The following is a 17683-nucleotide window of genomic DNA, read 5'->3' on the forward strand; positions in this document are numbered from 1 at the left end:
GGGGTGAACCAACGCATAGGTTCGTTGCATGAGGCCTCCGAACTTGGAGGTGGGTGCTTCATTAAAGGTAGATTGGCCCATCCAGTGCATCAGTGATGTATGCGATAGTTCAGCTGGTGAGGAATAACGGTCTCCACTCGAGAGAGACAAAAGTCCGGAAGTGAATCCGAAGGAACTTCGCGTCGGCAACATGCCTGGGGATGGGTCATGTTGCGAACACTGTTCGGTCCTTGCGCACCAATCAGTGAATCGATGACATTTTGGTGTGTATATTCATACAAGTGAAGCGACAGCTTCAGGAATCTTTGAAAGTAGAAGAGTCGTGGGAATTTGGAGTCGTTCACAAGTTGTGCAGGTTTCGTTGCGACTAATATTATATCGCACATGTTTCAGGCATTTCGTAGATCATCTTCAATGCATCAAACTAGTTATTTTTATGTTTATCAATTTGATCATGCCTCCTGGAATATTCTCCCCCACCCTTTAATCGCCTTCGTATCTACCCCACACTGCCTCAACATATCCCAAGTGACGGTAGTGACAGTATCCAACACTGGAACGCCATACTTTGCCTCCCAAAGTTCAACCTTATGCGCCGCTATCAGATTCGTGCAGAACGTCGAAACAGCCTCTGCACCTCCCTCAACCACTTGCCCTACCAACGTCTCCAATACATCCTCTCCAATCAGGGCAAAGTCAGCGTTCTTCGCAATGCGCAGGTGGCGTTCCGTTTCCGAGGTGACCTCCATCCCAATAGCGTTATAGTTCTTCACAATCCTCTCCTGGACGTCATCTAGATAAGGCGTGACCAGTCCAAGCTTCTTGACCTTAAAAATATCCAAAGCCTTGTTCAAAGCCAATACGGAGGTAGTGGCAGGGATACCCGTAACTTTGGTGATAGCTTCGCAAAGTTTTTCGTCGTCCTCGAATCCCATCCATCCTGCTGCTGTTCCGCTCCAGCCTATCATATCAACTTCGGCATGGGCAAGTAGTTCAGCGGCTTGCATGATGACTGAGTGGTCAAACTGGGCGAGACCTTTGGCTGAGAGACTAATCGCCGTGACTGGGAAACGGGAGAAGTGAACGGATACATTTGGAATGGAGGAAACGATCTGGAAAGTGAGAGGTTCCAACGCGGTATTTGAAGAAGGCGTAAGAATGCCGAGACGGATTTGTTTTGACATGGCTCAAACGCTGGCCAGGGGAAGATTCACGGCGTACAGAAGTCCGACTTTTCGTGAAGAAAAACGGACGAGCGATAACGTATGTGACAGAACTGATATAGGGCCTTGTAAGCTAACACGTGAGTTCTAATAAATCGAAGATCCTCCCCGACGGGCGACCGAGTCATGATCTGCTGATCCAAGCTGACTTAGGTTTCATCGCCAAGGCCCAAGTACTGGGCAGATATTTATGTCTGTCCAGCCGTGCAATCGTTATCACTTCTCGGGTCACCTGACTTTCGGACGGTAAAGGCTGCTATGTGGAGCGTAGTAGGATGATAAGTTAACTCACTTGTTCAGGTATTGGCAACACCCCTCACCTTGGCCCCTCCTCTCGAACGAGGGGGCCCACATATTAGAAGCATAACTAGTGAAATCAGGGGGTGATTTGTAGTGATTCGGGTTCGGGAAGAGCAGTAATAAGGTTCGGGAGTGTTGATGTGTCGAAGTGCAGGGCAATCATAGTGCCACAACAAGAAGATGCAAGCTATACTCATTGTCGAAGATGACGGTAGTCCAGATAGCAACCTTCGACTTCGTGACTGACCAGTATCTCTGCTGGGAGCTGGAGTGATGTAAAGGTGACGGACCGCAATCGGAGATTATTTTGTGCGTTTTGTGTGTTTTGACTGGCGTGTATACTCAAGGACGGTTCTTTAGATATCTTTGCATTATGCGGAGGAGCGTTCGTGGGAGCGGCTATGCATAGATATTCGGGGTCGAAAGAAGTTGGAAAGAAGTCATCCTCAGTATAGTAGGATGTATGAAGGTGGGAGTTATCAGAAAATCCTGCGTAACATCCAGATCGTCCTGCACTGGCAGACGATGCTCCAGGTGGATTCTATATGCATGGTGTACTAACCTTGCGTCCCCATAACAGGACATCCATCAAACTCTGAGTCTTCAGTAGGCGTTCTGCCCCTCAGTGCTCTCAACGTGAAGTGCGGCATTTCAGCCTCATATACATCGATTAGAGGTCAACCAAGGTTCGCCGCGTCTCTCGTCAAATTCGCAATATGAGTGACTCAGCGCAAGGGTCCCCCTATTTCAATGTTGCTATGTTTTTCCAAGTTAAAGTTGCTGTCAACGTTGAAGTGATGACTTCTTCGGCTGAGTAAATCATATTGGTGGTGAACTTCGGTCGATGTATGTGGCCTGTGTGAGGCTGAATCGCCGCGCTTCACGTTGAGATGGGCCATAAAATGTCTTCAGGGTGTTGCTCGTTCGTGGGCGGTTAGCCTAGCGATACAATAAGATATTGATTAACGATTTGTCTAACCTATTTGTCTTTCAAATCTACTTTCGAACACATACAGTACTACGATGAAACTTGAAGAAAACACATTCTGCCGCTCCCTGCAGAGTACCCAACAACTGTTAATCAGAACGAACGTTTCCCATGCTACACACTGCTGGTTGAAATATGCGGGAAAGCAATTGACGTCATGCCGGTTGCTGAATGCCAGTCACCCACGAGCTTAGCGTTATGTTCTCGAACGCTAAGGATCAGGCGTGGTCCTAGCACAAAGATGTGCACGAGCAAGGAAATTTGGCAAATACAAAGGTACATCCGAAATTCCAGGGAAGATGTGTCCTGTAAAAATTATGAACCGTGGATGCAAGCAGAGGTGAGGAAGAAATCGGCGTACCGCTGACATGATTGAAAACAAACTACTGAGCGCAAAACAAGAAATAGCAAAAAAGCTGGCACGTGCGAAAGGTTAGCGGCAAAAAGGGACCACATTCACATTATGAGCTTACGTTGCAAAGTAAATTAAGTGAGTTTTCATTAACACCGTGAAACAGTCCTCAATAAACCCTCCTGCCGAATATCGTTGCAGTTCACGGAAGTGTTTTACAGTAATCCAAACTGCGAGACACAGTGCAAGAACATGCCACACAGTGCCAAGTGTCCAAATGATGGTGCACACAAGTACGCCATCTCCCTCATAAATAAGGTCACACTGATAGGTGCCGGAGAGAATGAGCTCCTCTAGCATTCGTCAATGAGCCTGATGCATTTAAGTCTGTGATCCATCATCAAACTCACCCCCTGAAACATCCCTCATTGCGAGTGCGGTCATTACTCCATTATATACGTTGATAGCCAGGAAGATGACAACCAGAAATGCCAGCACCCTTCTGGATTGCTGATACATGGCATGTAAGCGAGCTATCACGACAACTTGCGTGACATTTCGGTCGAGTGAATATAACTGAAGTCTTGGAGACAAATCGCTCACCACCCAGCATTACATTTCCGACCATGCTTATCCAATCTAGTGCAGCATGCATGACCAGGCCTGACAAAATCCTATTGGTCATCAGCCCCGGAGGATCATGCCAGAAACAAACTCACAACTGTGGCAGTCATTGTCCCGAACCAACAAGCTAGTAGAGAATCTTACTCACCTCTGCATTGGAATTCATTAATTGGACGAACATGGCTGTCATTGTTGGACAATACTCACTACATCTGTCCCCGAGATTGTCGGAACATATACTGTATATCGCCAGTCAGAAGAAGAAATAGTGTATGTGAGGAGATATACATAGTATGCCGATGCTAATCGCAAGAATGGCTGATGAGCATAACACCATCTCTGACGAAACGAGAAGCTCGGACTAGAGACGCGGAAGGAAGGCTCAGTCTTAGTTAGAAAGACTAAGGGAAAGGGAAAAATCCTGATGCTGAATATGAAAGAATCATTGAGACGGAGAACGAAAGTGAACATAGATGAAACGTGTATGATAAGGTGAATGTGTATGTAAAGATACGTACGAAGGACTCGGATGTATCGTGATACTCCCACTCAAACGCATATCACCAGATACGCGTGTGCCAGAACTATTCGGCCAAGGTCTCGTTCGAAGAGGAGCGAAGGGCAAGTGAATAGCGATGATTGCGGAAAAGTTTTCGCGGAAGGGATTTCGTGAAGATATCGGCAACCATATCATGTGTAGGTATGTATGGGATCTTGATGATGCCATCGTTGACGAGGTCGCGAATGAAGTGATACCGAACGCGAATGTGTTTCGCGCGATCATGGAACTGGGGGTTTTTCGTCAGCGCACGACTCCCATTATTGTCTCCATATAAAACGGTAGGTAGGATGAGTGACGAATCAAGTCCGAAATCGTGTAATAATTGGTTGAGGTGAATTTGTTCCCTTGCGGCATTTGAGAGAGCAATGTATTCCGCTTCGGTTGAAGACGTGGCTACAACCGACTGTTTCTGAGAGCGCCAACTGATGGGGGAACCGAAAAGATAATAAACATAACCACCAATTGACCGGCTATCATCTTTATCAGACGCGAAATCGGAATCTGAGTAGCCAATGAGTCCTTGGTCAGATAGACCAAAAGACAGGGAGTAATGAGCTGTCCCGCGAATATAACGAAGAAGATGATGGAGTTGGTGATAGTGTTCAGGGCCTGGATTGCTCAAGAATTTTGATAGCGTGGATACTGCGTATGCAATGTCGGGACGACTGACACGCATAGCGAAATTGAGTTCACCAATAGTGCGAGCATACGGGAGATGTGCGAATTGTTGTTTCTCGGCGTCGGTAAGTGGAGATGTGGCTTTCGATAGTGAAACACCTGGCACTAGAGGTGTGGATGCAGGGCGACAATCTGACATCTTCGTTTCGTTTAGGATCTGTTCTAGGAAAGCAGTTTGGTTGATTTGGAGGAGTCGCTTAGGACGGTCTCGTGTGATGTGCATCCTTAGGAAATGACACGCTTCACCAAGATCTTTCATCTCGAAACGCTTACTCAGCGCAGCCTTGAAACCATCGAGGAATGACCGACAATTTGATGCGAGCAACATATCATCAACATAGATGAGCAACCAGATGGTCTTGTCACCTTTTCGCCAGACATACAAACTGTAGTCCGCTTCGCTCCGCACAAAATTGAAACCCTCCTTCCGCAAGTAATCATCGAGGGTCTTATTCCACTGACGCCCAGCTTGCTTCAATCCGTATATTGCCTTCAGAAGCTTCCAAACCCAATCTGGGTACTTTGAGTCCTCGAAACCAGGTGGTTGGTGCATGTAGATATCTTCGTCGAGTCCTCCATTGAGAAAAGCTGTTTTGACATCCATTTGGTCAAGTTCGAGATCAAATTTTGCAACCATCGAGAGAAACGCGTGTGTGGTGTCATACTTCGCAACTGGTGCAAAAGTTTCAGTAAAATCAAGACCTTCAACCTGTGAAAATCCCTGTGCAACCAAACGAGCTTTGTAGCGGACAATCTGACCATTTTCATCATATTTGTAGGCATACACCCATCGCGACCCAACTGCCTTTCTACCAGGAGGTAGCGGAACAAGTATACCAGTGCCCTTCTCCTGTAGTGATGCTAGCTCCTCAAGCATGGCACTCTCCCAGAAAGCAGATTCCTCGCTAGATTTACGTGCTTCTGATAAAGATTGTGGGGGTTGTTTGCGTCCATCAGCGATTTTCTCGGCTATTAGCATTGCGGCATGTTCAACAATCGTTTCGGATGATTCTGAAACAGTTTCTGTGTGTGCATCAATAGGAACATAGGTCCAACGTCGTTTGACAGGAATATTGGGTTTGGTTGGGATTGCAACAGAGCGTGGGAGAGGGAGTGTAGCCTCAACATGTTGACGAGTTGAACGACGTGGCAATGGTTCAGATGTTGAAACAATCTGTGATGGGCCTTCCACATTCAGTATTGTAGTGTTGTCTGTTCCGTCTTGATTGATTTGCGGGAAGGAGTGCAGTGGTTCAACAGATGCTATTGGTGTTACCGGAGATGGAACTCCCACTGAAACAGCAGTTGCAGTTGGTTGTGGTGTCACTGCTGTATTGATGGTGATCTCTGGAAGAAAATCAGAGATATCCAAGTCTTCTCTGTTCCTCGAGTCTTGTTCTGGCTCCGTTGTCACAGTTGGTGTACCTGTAGACTTTCGTGCCTGAATGTGCTGATTGTAGAGCTCGACGAGTGGGGAGATCACTGAATTAGGAGTTCCATAGAAGATATTCTCATCAAAGTGAACATTACGAGACCGCACAGTTTTCCGCGTTGTTGGATCCCACAGCAAGTAACCAGCATCCTTAATATGGCCCAATAGGAAACACCGACGTGACACATAGTCGTACTTGTGTCGTGTAGCATCGGGAATGTGTGCATAGGCAAGACAACCGAAAGGACGCAAGTGCGAAACTTCAGGTGGGTATCCATGGAAGACTTCGAAAGGTGTCTTCTCATCAACTGCTGATGATGGTAGAAGGTTCTTGATATATGCCGAGTTCAGGGTAGCATATCCCCAAAATGATCGAGGGTAACCACTTTGATGGTGCGCACTCAAAGCACGAGTGACAATGGTCTGATGACCTCGTTCAGCGACTCCGTTTTGCTCTGCAGTATGAGGCATTGTAAGCTCTTGTTCAATACCCTTCCCATGCAAGAAGCTAATGACGGCACTGGAGATGAATTCCCCACCATTATCGCTACGAAGACGTTTCACTTTCTGACCTGATTGCTTCTCGATCCAGGCAACATATTGTTGTAGGCAAGAAACACGTCACTCTTGTGTTTGATAAGGTAGATCGTCGAGTAGCGAGAGAAGTCGTCAGTGAAGGCAACGAAACATGTCTCCCCGGTTGCAGTTGCAGTGTCAATAGGTCCCCAGACGTCCGTGTGTACAAGTTCTGCAATATGAGTGGCGCGATGACGAGCCTGGGATGGAAACGGGAAACACTTGTGTTTGCCCATCAGACACGATTGACATTCAATGTGATCAGCACCATGCTCTGTGTATTGATCTGGTCCATTATCGGCAAGAACGAGTCCAGTGACCACTTTTTCGGCTTTGCGCAAGGTAGTATTAGCCGCATGTCCCATTCGTGCATGCCAAACTGCTGTTGATAGTGGCGTGTTTGACAAGGTTTTGGCAGCGAAGGCAATGTGATCACGACCATACTTTGCACGAAGGTAATACAAACCATCAGTGCAGTTTACACTGGCAATAGTGGTACCGTCTGCGCGGTGCATACAGGCTCCTTTTGCATTCGTTTCGAAGAAGATGCCCTCCGATGCAAGAGCCGACACAGATATCAAGGTGCATCGCAGATCAGGGACATGTAGAAAGGGCAGCTCAATTGGTTCCCATTTTCCGTCATTGTCGAGCACTAACTTTATGGTCCCCCATCCTGGAGCGAAAACGACATCATCATTTGCAAGTTTCACCGTTAATGGTGGGTTATAGGGAGAGTAGCGAGTAAAGAGAGAGCGGTCCGATTCCATATGTGCAGTTGCAGCAGAATCTACGTGGAAAGAGAAGGAAATATTGCTCGCATTAGAGAAACTGGCTTCATGTGTAGGTAGACGAAGGAATGATGGAATGATGTCAAGTTGCGCTAGAGCAGAAGTCGGTGGATCAGTGGTCTGCAATGGTGACGGAAAGACCTGTGCTGACGTGTTTGGAGAATCGGTCTTTGCCAGACGAGTTTGGCAGTTGTGCCAGATATGTCCCGTGCGTTTACAGGATCCACACGTCGAACGCCACGAAAGTTCCCACTTGTCTCCCTTTGATGTATCGAGTTCCTTTGGCTTCGGGCGTTCAACAGACTTGCTTTATTTGACAGTTCTGGCCGCCATGGCAGTGTGATGCGCATGTGGATTGTCTGATCTGAAACTCGCGTAGTACTGTTCGGAGTTTCGGATCTGATTAATGACACCTTCGAGCGTCAATTTTCCTGCATTTGCGTCAGCGCTATGAAGGATAAGCTGCGAGAGCGGGGCATAGAAGTCTGGTAATGCACGGAGTAATGCCTGTACTAGAGTGTACTCGTTGCACTTCCATTCTATTGACTCGATAGCTTTGAACTGAGCTTTAATGTCTGTAATCTCCTTGATTGATTGCGCAAGTGAATCACTGTCTGACGCTTTCGGAAGATCGAAAACGCGACCCATGAGGCGGGTAAAACGAATACCAATAGTGGCCTGGTACTTGTTTTCGAGTGCCTTCCAGACGAGGGCAGGGTCTGAGATGCCCGTAAAATAGATTAAATCACTGGAGTGCACAGCCATGCCGAGGAGACCCTTCGTAATGCTCTGTCGTTCACGGAAGGATACAACATCTGCACTCGCATTATGAGTGGCAACTCGTTGCGCAAATGTCGCATCAGACTCAATAGCAAGTATAGTCGGGGGCTGCGGCTCTTTCTCGTCACCAATGAGAAGGCGCCAGAGATTGAATAAAGATAGCCAGAGGTCCATAGAGGTAACCCACGATGAATAATTGGATCCATTTGCATCCAGCAGGGAATGAGGAAACGAAGAAGGGATCCGGATGTTGGACATCTTGAGTGGTAACGAAGAGTGTGTCGGCGATGGCGACAAAGGAGCAGGGGGAATAGGCGATTTGAATATGGAATGAGATGAGGGGCGAGTGGGTGTCAACGGTGGTGACGGAGGTAGAGGGATAGATAGAATCCGCGGATCAAGCGGTGACAAAAGTCGGCCTTGTTCCAGTTCGGAAAAAATCGGAAGGCTCAGACGTTGAACGAGTGGAAGCGAAAACGAGTGAAAGTCCTAGTCTGAGCCAGGGCTCATAATTTCTGACGAAACGAGAGGCTCGGACTAGAGACGCGGAAGGAAGGCTCAGTCTTAGTTAGAAAGACTAAGGGAAAGGGAAAAATCCTGATGCTGAATATGAAAGAATCATTGAGACGGAGAACGAAAGTGAACATAGATGAAACGTGTATGATAAGGTGAATGTGTATGTAAAGATACGTACGAAGGACTCGGATGTATCGTGATACCATCTGCGTAGCCTTCCAGACATACATAGCAAATAGTAGTCCAAGATAGCGCACCTAGGATATCTTCTAGTCAACATAACGTTCGCTCGCACATATACCACGAATTACATACACTCAGATACAAAAAGGTCATGAGGGACCAGCGTTGCCTCTGTCGCGAATTAATGGCCATTCCGTTCCGACGCAAGACTCGGCTTACCCAGACCAGTTCAACCTTTAAAACCGTTCTTAGCGAGATGGCCGCTTTGCTAATGGCATTAACCCACCTCTTGTCCGAATGTGAGTACTGGAGAGACTATAAGATTATCAGCTGTTCTTGAAATCTATCTTGCTCACCCCAATCGTACATTACCCCGGCAGAGGCAGCAACTGCGAAACCGCAGCCAAGGTTAGATCGAGACATCACCGTCATGATGATCAGACTAGTTCTACACGAACCTATAAGATAACTTAGAATGAGAGCCGAGTTGATGGCTGGCCACCAAGAGGGATCATTTGAGACTACGGTCATGTTTCCAGAAAATGGATCGGTGTGGGAGGGCGCGAACTGGATCGATGATACGACGGTTATCCCGTGCTAGATATACCACCATCCAGCGCTTTTATCATAGGCCGAAAGATTAAAGATCAGGACAGGATGGTATCTGTTCCTGCTTTTATTAATTAACCGAAGCATTTTCGCATGAAATCAAGTAGAAACGCTGATTAATCGATGGCGGACTTCAAGTAGACGTTGGTAACGAACTTGCTGTAAAGCGGCAGTGACTCGCGCGAAGAACGTTGGAAGTTAGAACACCGCAATATTTTGGCAACCTATGATTTCCACACATATAAAAGACGCTGGAAATGTACATATTAGAATCAAACCACGTGTACATGAACTGAGTGACGGTCTCAATTGATGAGTACAATTCATTGTGTTGTAGTAGATAAGAAAATTATGATATATTTGGCAGCTACTAGCTGATCATGGGGATTCATGGCGGTGGCTGCACTGGCTGATACACCTGCCAACATGCTTGGCGCGCCATTAATATTGGCGTTTCAAACACCGCTTACAAGTCCCAGCGCTGTGTCATGTCACCCTTCAGGCAAGTTTCAGGTGATGATCACAACACTCAGGTGGCAAATAGTTGCCAAATGGTCTTGGAATTTGACAGAGCTACGTGGAAGGTGATATTCCCCGTTGAGGGCGGCCGATCTTCCCATCCTTTGGCTCAGCCATACCGTATTCACAGCGCGCTATACAGGTCTTTTGGAGGCAAAATGGAGGTGCAAACGAATGACACAGGGGACCAGTGCAGGTACAGGAATTGGACTGAGGGTTGGAGGCGGAATGGAGGTGCATTGGAGGTAATTCAAACGTGAATACATCACAACGCATGCGTATTCACAGGAGCTCTGATAACTAGACAACCAATCACGAAAATATCTTGCGACAGATACGGTGAATAAGGTGCTTGTTCAACACAAATGCGACATTAATGTGGCGTGGGCAACATCAGAGGGAGTTGAGGATTAATAGGCAGGCGGAGTCGGGGATTGGAATATTGGCGGCTCGCCGCCGCTACGTTCAAAATAGTTCCTTCTATACTGCGTGGTCTGTGGCTGCTCTCAGTTCCCCTTATAAACTCACCGAGAAAATTACAAACCTGGCAAAGTGCGAGAATATCGCAAGGCATGATTTGAGATAAGGCAACAAATTTATAGAATGATTGTTTCGTGAGAGTAGTAGTAAGAGCTGGTTTCGAGTCCCAAGATACGTTCACAAGGAATGAGACATATAGTACATGTAGATCTTAAGCTTAATACAAGTATATTTAAACGAGACAAGAGCGGTGAATACAGGCACAATAAATTCCTCGAAACGCGCATGAATCAAAATTAACACTCAGTCGAGTGATTGGTAGATTAGGAACGTTCGCCCCGGAGACGGCGAGCGAGAGCGAGATCCTTGGGCTGACTACGAAAATGTGTGAGCAACCAAACTATTAGTATCTTAGAGGACGAAGCTTACATGGTGACCCTCTTGGCGTGAATGGCAGCCAGATTGGTGTCCTCAAAGAGAGATACCAGATAAGCTGCATAAGCAAACATGCATGAGCTAGAGTGACAGTCCGAAGATGCATCGACTTACCCTCGCTAGCCTCTTGCAGGGCAAGGACAGCGGACGACTGGAAGCGAAGGTCGGTCTGCAAGTGGTTAGCAATGTCAGCGTTTGTATTACATGCAAGTGAAATACGGTCATACCTTGAAGTCTTGGGCGATCTCGCGCACGAGCCTCTGGAAGGGGAGCTTGCGGATGAGCAGCTCAGTGGACTTCTGGTACCTCCTGATTTCACGGAGGGCGACTGTGCCAGGTCTGAAGCGATGAGGCTTCTTCACACCTCCAGTAGCGGCGGCCTACGATGACGACGTCAATGAGAGCTCACAGAATATATAATAGTAAATACTAACCGCAACACTCTTCCTGGTCTGCTTGGTAGCGAGTTGTTTGCGAGGAGCCTTGCCTCCTGTCGACTTACGGGCGGTTTGCTGAAGTTACCAAAAAAGGAAAGTCGTCAGAAACATATGTTACGACATTGGAAGTTCCATCGGGGCAGGGGAGGGTCTTCCGGAGGATGGAAGATGCGGATGGAACAGAATGCGTAGGTTTCAAACCTCCGTGGTGCCTTCTTTGCAAAAGAAAATCACCAAACACAGGTCTTGCGCCACAGCACCCGACACTTGGCAACACCTCCTTCTCATGCACCCCTCACTCGGGACGATGAGCATGTCCCCCTCCCCTCACAAAATTATATACGATAGAGTGGAACAGTATCTACACACCTTAGTACGAGCCATTTGATTGATTGTGGTGTTTGTAGGTTAGAATTTGAGATTCGAGCTTGAAGATGACTGAGATGATGGTGGTTGGGAGGAAAGAGAGAGGAGGAAAATACATCAACACATCCTCTCTCCTTAAACCAACTGACAGATTTTTTTTGCTGGCATTTCTGACTCTGCTTTGCAGTGCCTGTGGTCAGTGCGCAACTTCGCTGTGATAGTCTCATGGCAGGGGCGGAGTCAATAACGGAACCGTCGTCATGCGTAACAAACAGATGTAAATAAGCGCGCATGCAAGTTTCATTTCATTAATGCAAAGTCAAGTATACGGTTCATAGCTTCAGCTACTGATCGTGCTATTAGCCTAGGCCTCCCATTTGTTCGAAACGCGAAAAATTGCACCAGGATTTAATGGCGCTGCCAATGCTGAGCACGGATACATCAATACCAGTGCTCTTACCTTCGAGCTCAATTCCGCGTCCACCTTTACATCCTCATCTAGAATGGACACCCAAACGATATCTTTCTGATCCTCAGCCACCTCCTATGGATGATGCCAGGGTTCTTGAGCAAGAAATGGCTGCTGCCAGACAGTTGCAAGACGGGAAAGCCGTAAAGAAGACAAGACCTCGGCGGACTGTTGATTTTAACGCGGGTATGGGCAGGTGGAATCTTGTATGTAGCAACTTGATCATTACACAATTATACATCTAATCGAGTGTAGCTACGCAAACACCGACCTAATTCGACATATGTCCCCTCCATGAGACCTGCTCCTCCCTTCATTATTGACGTGCGAGTTTTTCTTTTCGTGGCCCGTGGCTGCTGAAGAAATGTTCATTGTGTATAGCTACTCCCACCAATTGCATATCCTGGAAACTCTTCAACGTCCTTGTGCACCAAATTTATTCACACCTCAACTAACAAGATTCGCTGTCCAGTCAATGTCGTCACAGTCCGTACCACCGTTAACATTTCTTTCAAATCTCTCAAACACTAGTTTAGTGGACTCCAGAAGGAAGACGAGTACTGACAGGGTCAACAAGCGGAGAATTTACCCTCTGGAACGGTCTCACATTTAATTTCGAGACTATTCTCCAAGCCCACGATTCCGCCGTCCGCGCTTTCCAGTTCACACACTCTGGCTCGTTCCTAGCCTCTGCAGACCAGAACGGAATAATCAAGTATTTTCAACCGAATATGAATAATTTAACCGCGTGGGCCGGTCACCGTGAGGCTATTCGAGGCTTGAGCTTCAGCCCAGATGATCGCCGCTTTGCAACGGCAAGCGATGATTCAACTATCCGAATATGGTCGTTCGAAGAGAGTCGGGAAGAAAGTGTTCTTACAGGTATAATTTTTGTTCATCGTTTTGTGGTTTGGTACATTGATTTTATTGCTAGGACATGGGTGGGATGTCAAGTGCGTTGAGTGGCATCCTAGCAAAGGTCTTCTAGTATCTGGAAGTAAGGATAACCAAATAAAATTCTGGGACCCGCGAACTGGAGCAGTTCTTTCAACACTGTAGGTACACCGAAGCATTTTATTGCCATTATTAACGAGCGACTTAGCCATCAGCACAAAAATACAATACAAGGCCTAGCATGGTCTCCAAATGGCAACCTTGTAGCAAGCGCCTCCCGTGATCAAACGGTCCGCGTCTTCGACATCCGTGCCATGAAGGAATTCCGCGTTCTCAGAGGCCACAAGAAGGAAGTCTGCTGTAAGCCTTGCCTATTTTCACTTGATCGTACATTGATAAACCGTAGCCGTGACATGGCACCCCGTGCACCCAATACTTGTGTCTGGCGGCTCCGAGGGCGCCGTGCTCCACTGGGACCTCGGTGGCCCAGAACCCACGACCTTGCAACCCGTCACACAGCCTCGTGCCACGCTATCACAAGCGCACGATTCCAACATCTGGTCAATGGCGTTCCACCCCATGGGCCATCTCTTCGCGACCGCATCAAACGACCACACCACGCGTTTCTGGTCGCGCGAGCGCCCTGGAGACGCAACATCAGTGTTCTCCGGCGGTGGCGAGAAGCCCCCAGAAATTACAGACATGAGCGGGCAGGACGACGAGGACGACGCGATGGTCCCCGGGTTCAGCTATGGTGGCACTAATAAGTGGTGGGGCAAGGATGAGGACACGGCGGTTGGCTTGGGAGATAATAGTTATACCCAGCGCGCGCCGTTCTCGGGCGATGATCCGGTGGGTTTGGATGAATTTATTCCCGGATTTGGTACAGCGGACAATTTTGGAGGTAGCGCAGGTCCTTCGGCCGTCGCTCCGAAACAGAGTGGTCCGCTTCCTGGTCAGGAAGAGATGTGGACGGCCGACTCAAGCTCAAGAGGTGAGGAATGGGGTAATCGCAGGGGTGGGTGGGCAGGTCGCGGTAGGGGGTATCATCCCAACGGTCCTCGTAGAGGGCGGTACTGATTTCACAGATATGGTGGAATTATCTATATCTATCGTGCTATGTTTTATGATGTCTTGTCACCACAATGAGAGCTCGAAGATACTTGTATTGAGAAATAAGAGCTGTCCCGAGGCGTTCTATGGTACGGTGATTACTTCGTCAATAAATATATGTCAGGGGGACTACAACGCCAGAAATGCATTCTAGAAGGTTCATAATGATAACATGAGATAGCTGAAAAGATAAACAAGGAAAATGCTTGTACGATGCGAGGAAGCCATGTGCAAGGAAATATGAAGAAGTGCCATAATATACAAGTTGAGATATGACCACTACAAGATAACTCAAGTCCGTTTCATCATATGTCGGGTCGTGGATGGTAAGCATGTCATGAACTGCAGCGTGAAAACCAGTGCCGTTAGTCTAGGTAGATTATAAATTCTGTGGAGGAATGAGTGTGATGCCAGCCGGAGTCTCGGAGGAGACACTCACAGTGGACCACTGGCGTGGGGCAATCGAGCATTGGATTCCCGCGTGGAGTAGTTGAGCCACTTTGACAAGTGGAGACGCTATTCAAGCTACAAGAGCGGGGGCCATTGAAAGCAGAATCGCGCAAGGGAAGGGACAAATCGTGAGAAGAGCCCAATAACGCTTCTACATCGGATGCGGAATGCGAACGGGTGATTAAATCAGAGGAATGGTCGGTCAGTGAGCCGGAGCCAGTGAAGAAGCAGAATCTGTGATAGGGCGTCAGTCTTAAGTTTCGATTGATCCGGGACTGGAACTTACCGGTTAAGAAATTGGCTATAGCTATCATTAAGAGAGGGCTTGTCGTCGGAAGAAGTGGGTGTGTTGGGCCCCGAAGACGTAAGCGGAGTAGTTAGGGAACTCGAGTCAGTGGAGCTCGCGCTATTCATCCGAGTCATATTTTGAGCAGTAAACCTGCTAAAGAAGGATGGCTGTCCTTGCGCGGAATCACTGCTGCGAGTAGGGGTCCGATCCTCAAACGGACTCAGAAGAGCAGGACCTGGAGGGGTTTTACGCGGTGTACCACCCATTGATCTGTCGAAATAGCCACGACGATGGTTGCGTTCGCGTGCTGCGCGTGACTGGGGTGTTGAAGAAGGGGGATCGAGGTTTAGAGAATCCGACTGCGGAATGTGCGCCTGCTCGTGCTTCTCCAGATCCCTAGATGACCCTATAGTAACGGATCGAGCATGGCGTTGCGGTATCCTATCGACGCGATAAGGAGTGTGCTTCGACCAAGCACTGGAGAGTTCTGTAGGGTACGTGGGGATCCGCACAGCTGGGGAAGACAGGGCAGGAAGACCCTCATCTTGAGCTACGTTGAGCGCAGAGCCTAAATTATACCTCGCTGACAGAGGCGTTTCTGCCCTCAATGCCGCGGAAGAGCGCGGTAAGGGAGACGCCTGAGAAGGATCCCTATCCACTCTTGCCGACTCGACTCCAGGATCCGAACCCTCCATGAGAAACCCTGCGGTAGCGGGTACCTTCCGCGTCACAAGCTTCCCGACGAATTTAAGCATGTAGTTGGCACCGTTGTTGTTGTCCCAGAACTGCCTACCTGCGGTAGTATACCGCAAGGCAATAAACATCGTCTTCTCCTCAATACGCGACCACATATCATGCAACCTTATCGTGAATGTGAAGATGTCAAACATGCCATCGTCCACAGATTCCACATAGTGGGCAGTAACTTCACTCGTCGTCTGCCACAAATCCAAGGTGAACCGGGCAGCAACCCATTTTTCGTACGCAATATTGCGCACTCGGACTCGTCCGGTGATGGACTTATCGCTTTGGGATAAAGTGAGTGCTTGTATGATCACGTCCGCATTTTTTGGCGGGATGGACGGCATATTGCGAATCTGAAGCTCGATCTGTTTCTCTGTGGAGTCGTCCGGTGAGCCGCGGACGAATGAGGGGAAATCACTCTCAGTACCACTGGTATCAGTGGCCGGGTCACGATCTCGCGACACTGCAAGAGGCTTTTGCTTCGAGAGAAACAATTTGACATGCTCAAGGTTGGCGTCGAAGTGTACCGCCTTTGAAAGAGTAGGCGTCGTGGGTTCACTCTGCACGACGCCACCGCCCGTGGGAATGGTCAGGCTGGGAAGCTTCGCGTGCTTGAGCGATGGCTTGATAGGCTGGCCAGACTTATTTCGAATAGATCGCATCTGTGGGGAGCCGGGCTGAGACTTGACGTGTGAGTTAAATTGGGGAAGAGAGCTGGAGCGCATTTCCGAAGAAAATTGACGAGCCTGTGCCCTAGACGGGATGGGCTTTACACTCGCGGCATTGTCAAATGGTGCCTGGGTCAACCGCACCGTGTCAACATCAGATGCATCACTGAGCTCCGGTGATTGAACACTCTTTTTATCCGCTTGGTAAGTGCGAGGACTGGAATGGTACCTGGCCTTGACAGACAATAGTGTGGGAGATGATGAGTTGGAATTTTGCCCACGGACTCGTCGAGAGCGCGGTATAACGATGTGAGACTCGTCAGAAGGTGTGGAAGAGGTGGAGGAGGTGGAACTGGACGAGTCGTACTGATAAATATCAGTGGAAGGGAAGAGTATGGATGACTGGTCCATGGTTGGATCGACGAGGCTCTTGTCGTGGTGAAGATCGCTTGCATCGAGGAGGTCCGTCATGGCGGACTCAGACCACGGACCGTGACCTAAAAGTGACATTCGTTGCAGTGTCTGAGGCGAAAAACGCCCCGTATCACTGCCATTCTGCAGAATTTGTGGGTCGGTAGGAAATAAAATCCGAGGCTGAGACATCTTATGACGAGTGATAGAAGAAACCCAGCGACGTTCTGATGCCTGCCTCGAAAGGTTAGACTATGATGCAGTGATATCAACTTGGAAACTTGCCTTTGTTTGAATAAAATATGCTGTTCAAAGGCCACGGAGTGATTTAGATAGACTGAGACATGAAATTAAGATGAGGGCCAGAATAAAACAAAGTCAAAGTTTGCCCGCACGGAAACTGACGTCACTGGCAGGAGTGATCTCGGTGTAAATATAGGTGAAACTGGCGTAGACACAACAGAATAGCTGCGACTGGGTGAGCGATTTCTAGGTGAAGTTCCATTCGACAGGTGAGTCCGATCATATATTTGAGTCAAATGTTCAGAACTGACTATGGATAACACGCAAGTCCTAGTAGACTGACTCTACGGACGTTAATGAACGTAAGTGTAACCTGAAGCACAGGCTGAGGAGAGAAAAGCGAATTGTTCGCATTCTGTGTCATGGAGATACGGGATTATATATGTTGAAAATTAAATTTGAAGATCTGGACCTTACGAGATTCAGAACACACGTGCGAAAGATAAACCGTTTCTGTTATCGGCCACAGTGCGTTTGGTCACCGTCCCCTTACG

General features: G+C 48.1%; 5 protein-coding genes across 5 annotated transcripts; 1 reads left to right on the top strand and 4 right to left on the bottom strand.

Annotated features, from left to right (window-relative positions):
* Positions 1 to 392: 392 nt before the first annotated feature.
* Positions 393 to 1198, bottom strand: DFJ58DRAFT_784345 (putative Asp/Glu racemase). The gene is given in 2 exon segments (XM_041389958.1): positions 393 to 417; positions 430 to 1198. 1 exon segment carries the CDS (start codon positions 1182 to 1184, stop codon positions 453 to 455), a length of 732 nt encoding a protein of 243 aa, XP_041244671.1. The 5' UTR covers positions 1185 to 1198; the 3' UTR covers positions 393 to 417; positions 430 to 452.
* Positions 1199 to 2495: 1297 nt separating this feature from the next.
* Positions 2496 to 3803, bottom strand: DFJ58DRAFT_338006 (uncharacterized protein). The gene is made up of 7 exons (XM_041379928.1): positions 3776 to 3803; positions 3636 to 3726; positions 3467 to 3537; positions 3274 to 3408; positions 2985 to 3216; positions 2873 to 2927; positions 2496 to 2817 (listed from the first exon to the last, which is right to left on the bottom strand). The coding sequence occupies exons 2-7, from the start codon at positions 3641 to 3643 to the stop codon at positions 2626 to 2628; spliced, it is 693 nt and encodes a 230-aa protein (XP_041244672.1). The 5' UTR covers positions 3644 to 3726; positions 3776 to 3803; the 3' UTR covers positions 2496 to 2625.
* Positions 3804 to 10706: 6903 nt separating this feature from the next.
* DFJ58DRAFT_784360 (histone H3) lies at positions 10707 to 12063 on the bottom strand. The gene is made up of 6 exons (XM_041389959.1): positions 11852 to 12063; positions 11480 to 11557; positions 11273 to 11425; positions 11160 to 11214; positions 11040 to 11103; positions 10707 to 10985 (listed from the first exon to the last, which is right to left on the bottom strand). The coding sequence occupies exons 1-6, from the start codon at positions 11864 to 11866 to the stop codon at positions 10934 to 10936; spliced, it is 417 nt and encodes a 138-aa protein (XP_041244673.1). The 5' UTR covers positions 11867 to 12063; the 3' UTR covers positions 10707 to 10933.
* A 77-nt stretch (positions 12064 to 12140) lies between these two features.
* DFJ58DRAFT_745224 (WD40-repeat-containing domain protein) lies at positions 12141 to 14291 on the top strand (the record flags this gene model as incomplete). The annotated part of the gene is made up of 7 exons (XM_041387375.1): positions 12141 to 12523; positions 12573 to 12641; positions 12699 to 12803; positions 12854 to 13199; positions 13252 to 13372; positions 13420 to 13571; positions 13618 to 14291. The coding sequence occupies exons 1-7, from the start codon at positions 12260 to 12262 to the stop codon at positions 14289 to 14291; spliced, it is 1731 nt and encodes a 576-aa protein (XP_041244674.1). The 5' UTR covers positions 12141 to 12259.
* A 303-nt stretch (positions 14292 to 14594) lies between these two features.
* On the bottom strand, positions 14595 to 17251 carry DFJ58DRAFT_338125 (putative phosphatase regulatory subunit-domain-containing protein). Its single transcript, XM_041379929.1, has 4 exons — positions 17172 to 17251; positions 15061 to 17120; positions 14764 to 15008; positions 14595 to 14712 (listed from the first exon to the last, which is right to left on the bottom strand). Coding segments are annotated over exons 2-4 (2265 nt in total). The 5' UTR covers positions 17079 to 17120; positions 17172 to 17251; the 3' UTR covers positions 14595 to 14710.
* Between the last annotated feature and the right edge of the window lie 432 nt (positions 17252 to 17683).

This window comes from Suillus subalutaceus (genome assembly GCF_016647625.1).
Source record: "Suillus subalutaceus strain FC151 chromosome Unknown DFJ58scaffold_43, whole genome shotgun sequence".
NCBI classification, from domain to species: Eukaryota; Fungi; Basidiomycota; class Agaricomycetes; order Boletales; family Suillaceae; genus Suillus; species Suillus subalutaceus.

Excerpts from the sequence above, each read along its gene's own strand:
- DFJ58DRAFT_338006 (XM_041379928.1), bottom strand. Across the intron at positions 3,409-3,466 it reads CGGAAATGTAATGCTGGGTG|TTGTCGTGATAGCTCGCTTA; the intron begins GTGAGCGATTTG and ends ATGTCACGCAAG. Across the intron at positions 2,928-2,984 it reads CACTTAATTTACTTTGCAAC|CTTTTTTGCTATTTCTTGTT; the intron begins GTAAGCTCATAA and ends CGCACGTGCCAG.
- DFJ58DRAFT_338125 (XM_041379929.1), bottom strand. The coding sequence starts at position 17,078 with ATGTCTCAGCCTCGGATTTTATTTCCTACCGACCCACAAATTCTGCAG. Across the intron at positions 15,009-15,060 it reads TATAGCCAATTTCTTAACCG|ATTCTGCTTCTTCACTGGCT; the intron begins GTAAGTTCCAGT and ends GCCCTATCACAG.
- DFJ58DRAFT_784345 (XM_041389958.1), bottom strand. The coding sequence starts at position 1,184 with ATGTCAAAACAAATCCGTCTCGGCATTCTTACGCCTTCTTCAAATACC.
- DFJ58DRAFT_784360 (XM_041389959.1), bottom strand. Across the intron at positions 11,104-11,159 it reads CCTGCAAGAGGCTAGCGAGG|CTTATCTGGTATCTCTCTTT; the intron begins GTAAGTCGATGC and ends TTGCTTATGCAG. Across the intron at positions 10,986-11,039 it reads CACGCCAAGAGGGTCACCAT|TCAGCCCAAGGATCTCGCTC; the intron begins GTAAGCTTCGTC and ends ACATTTTCGTAG.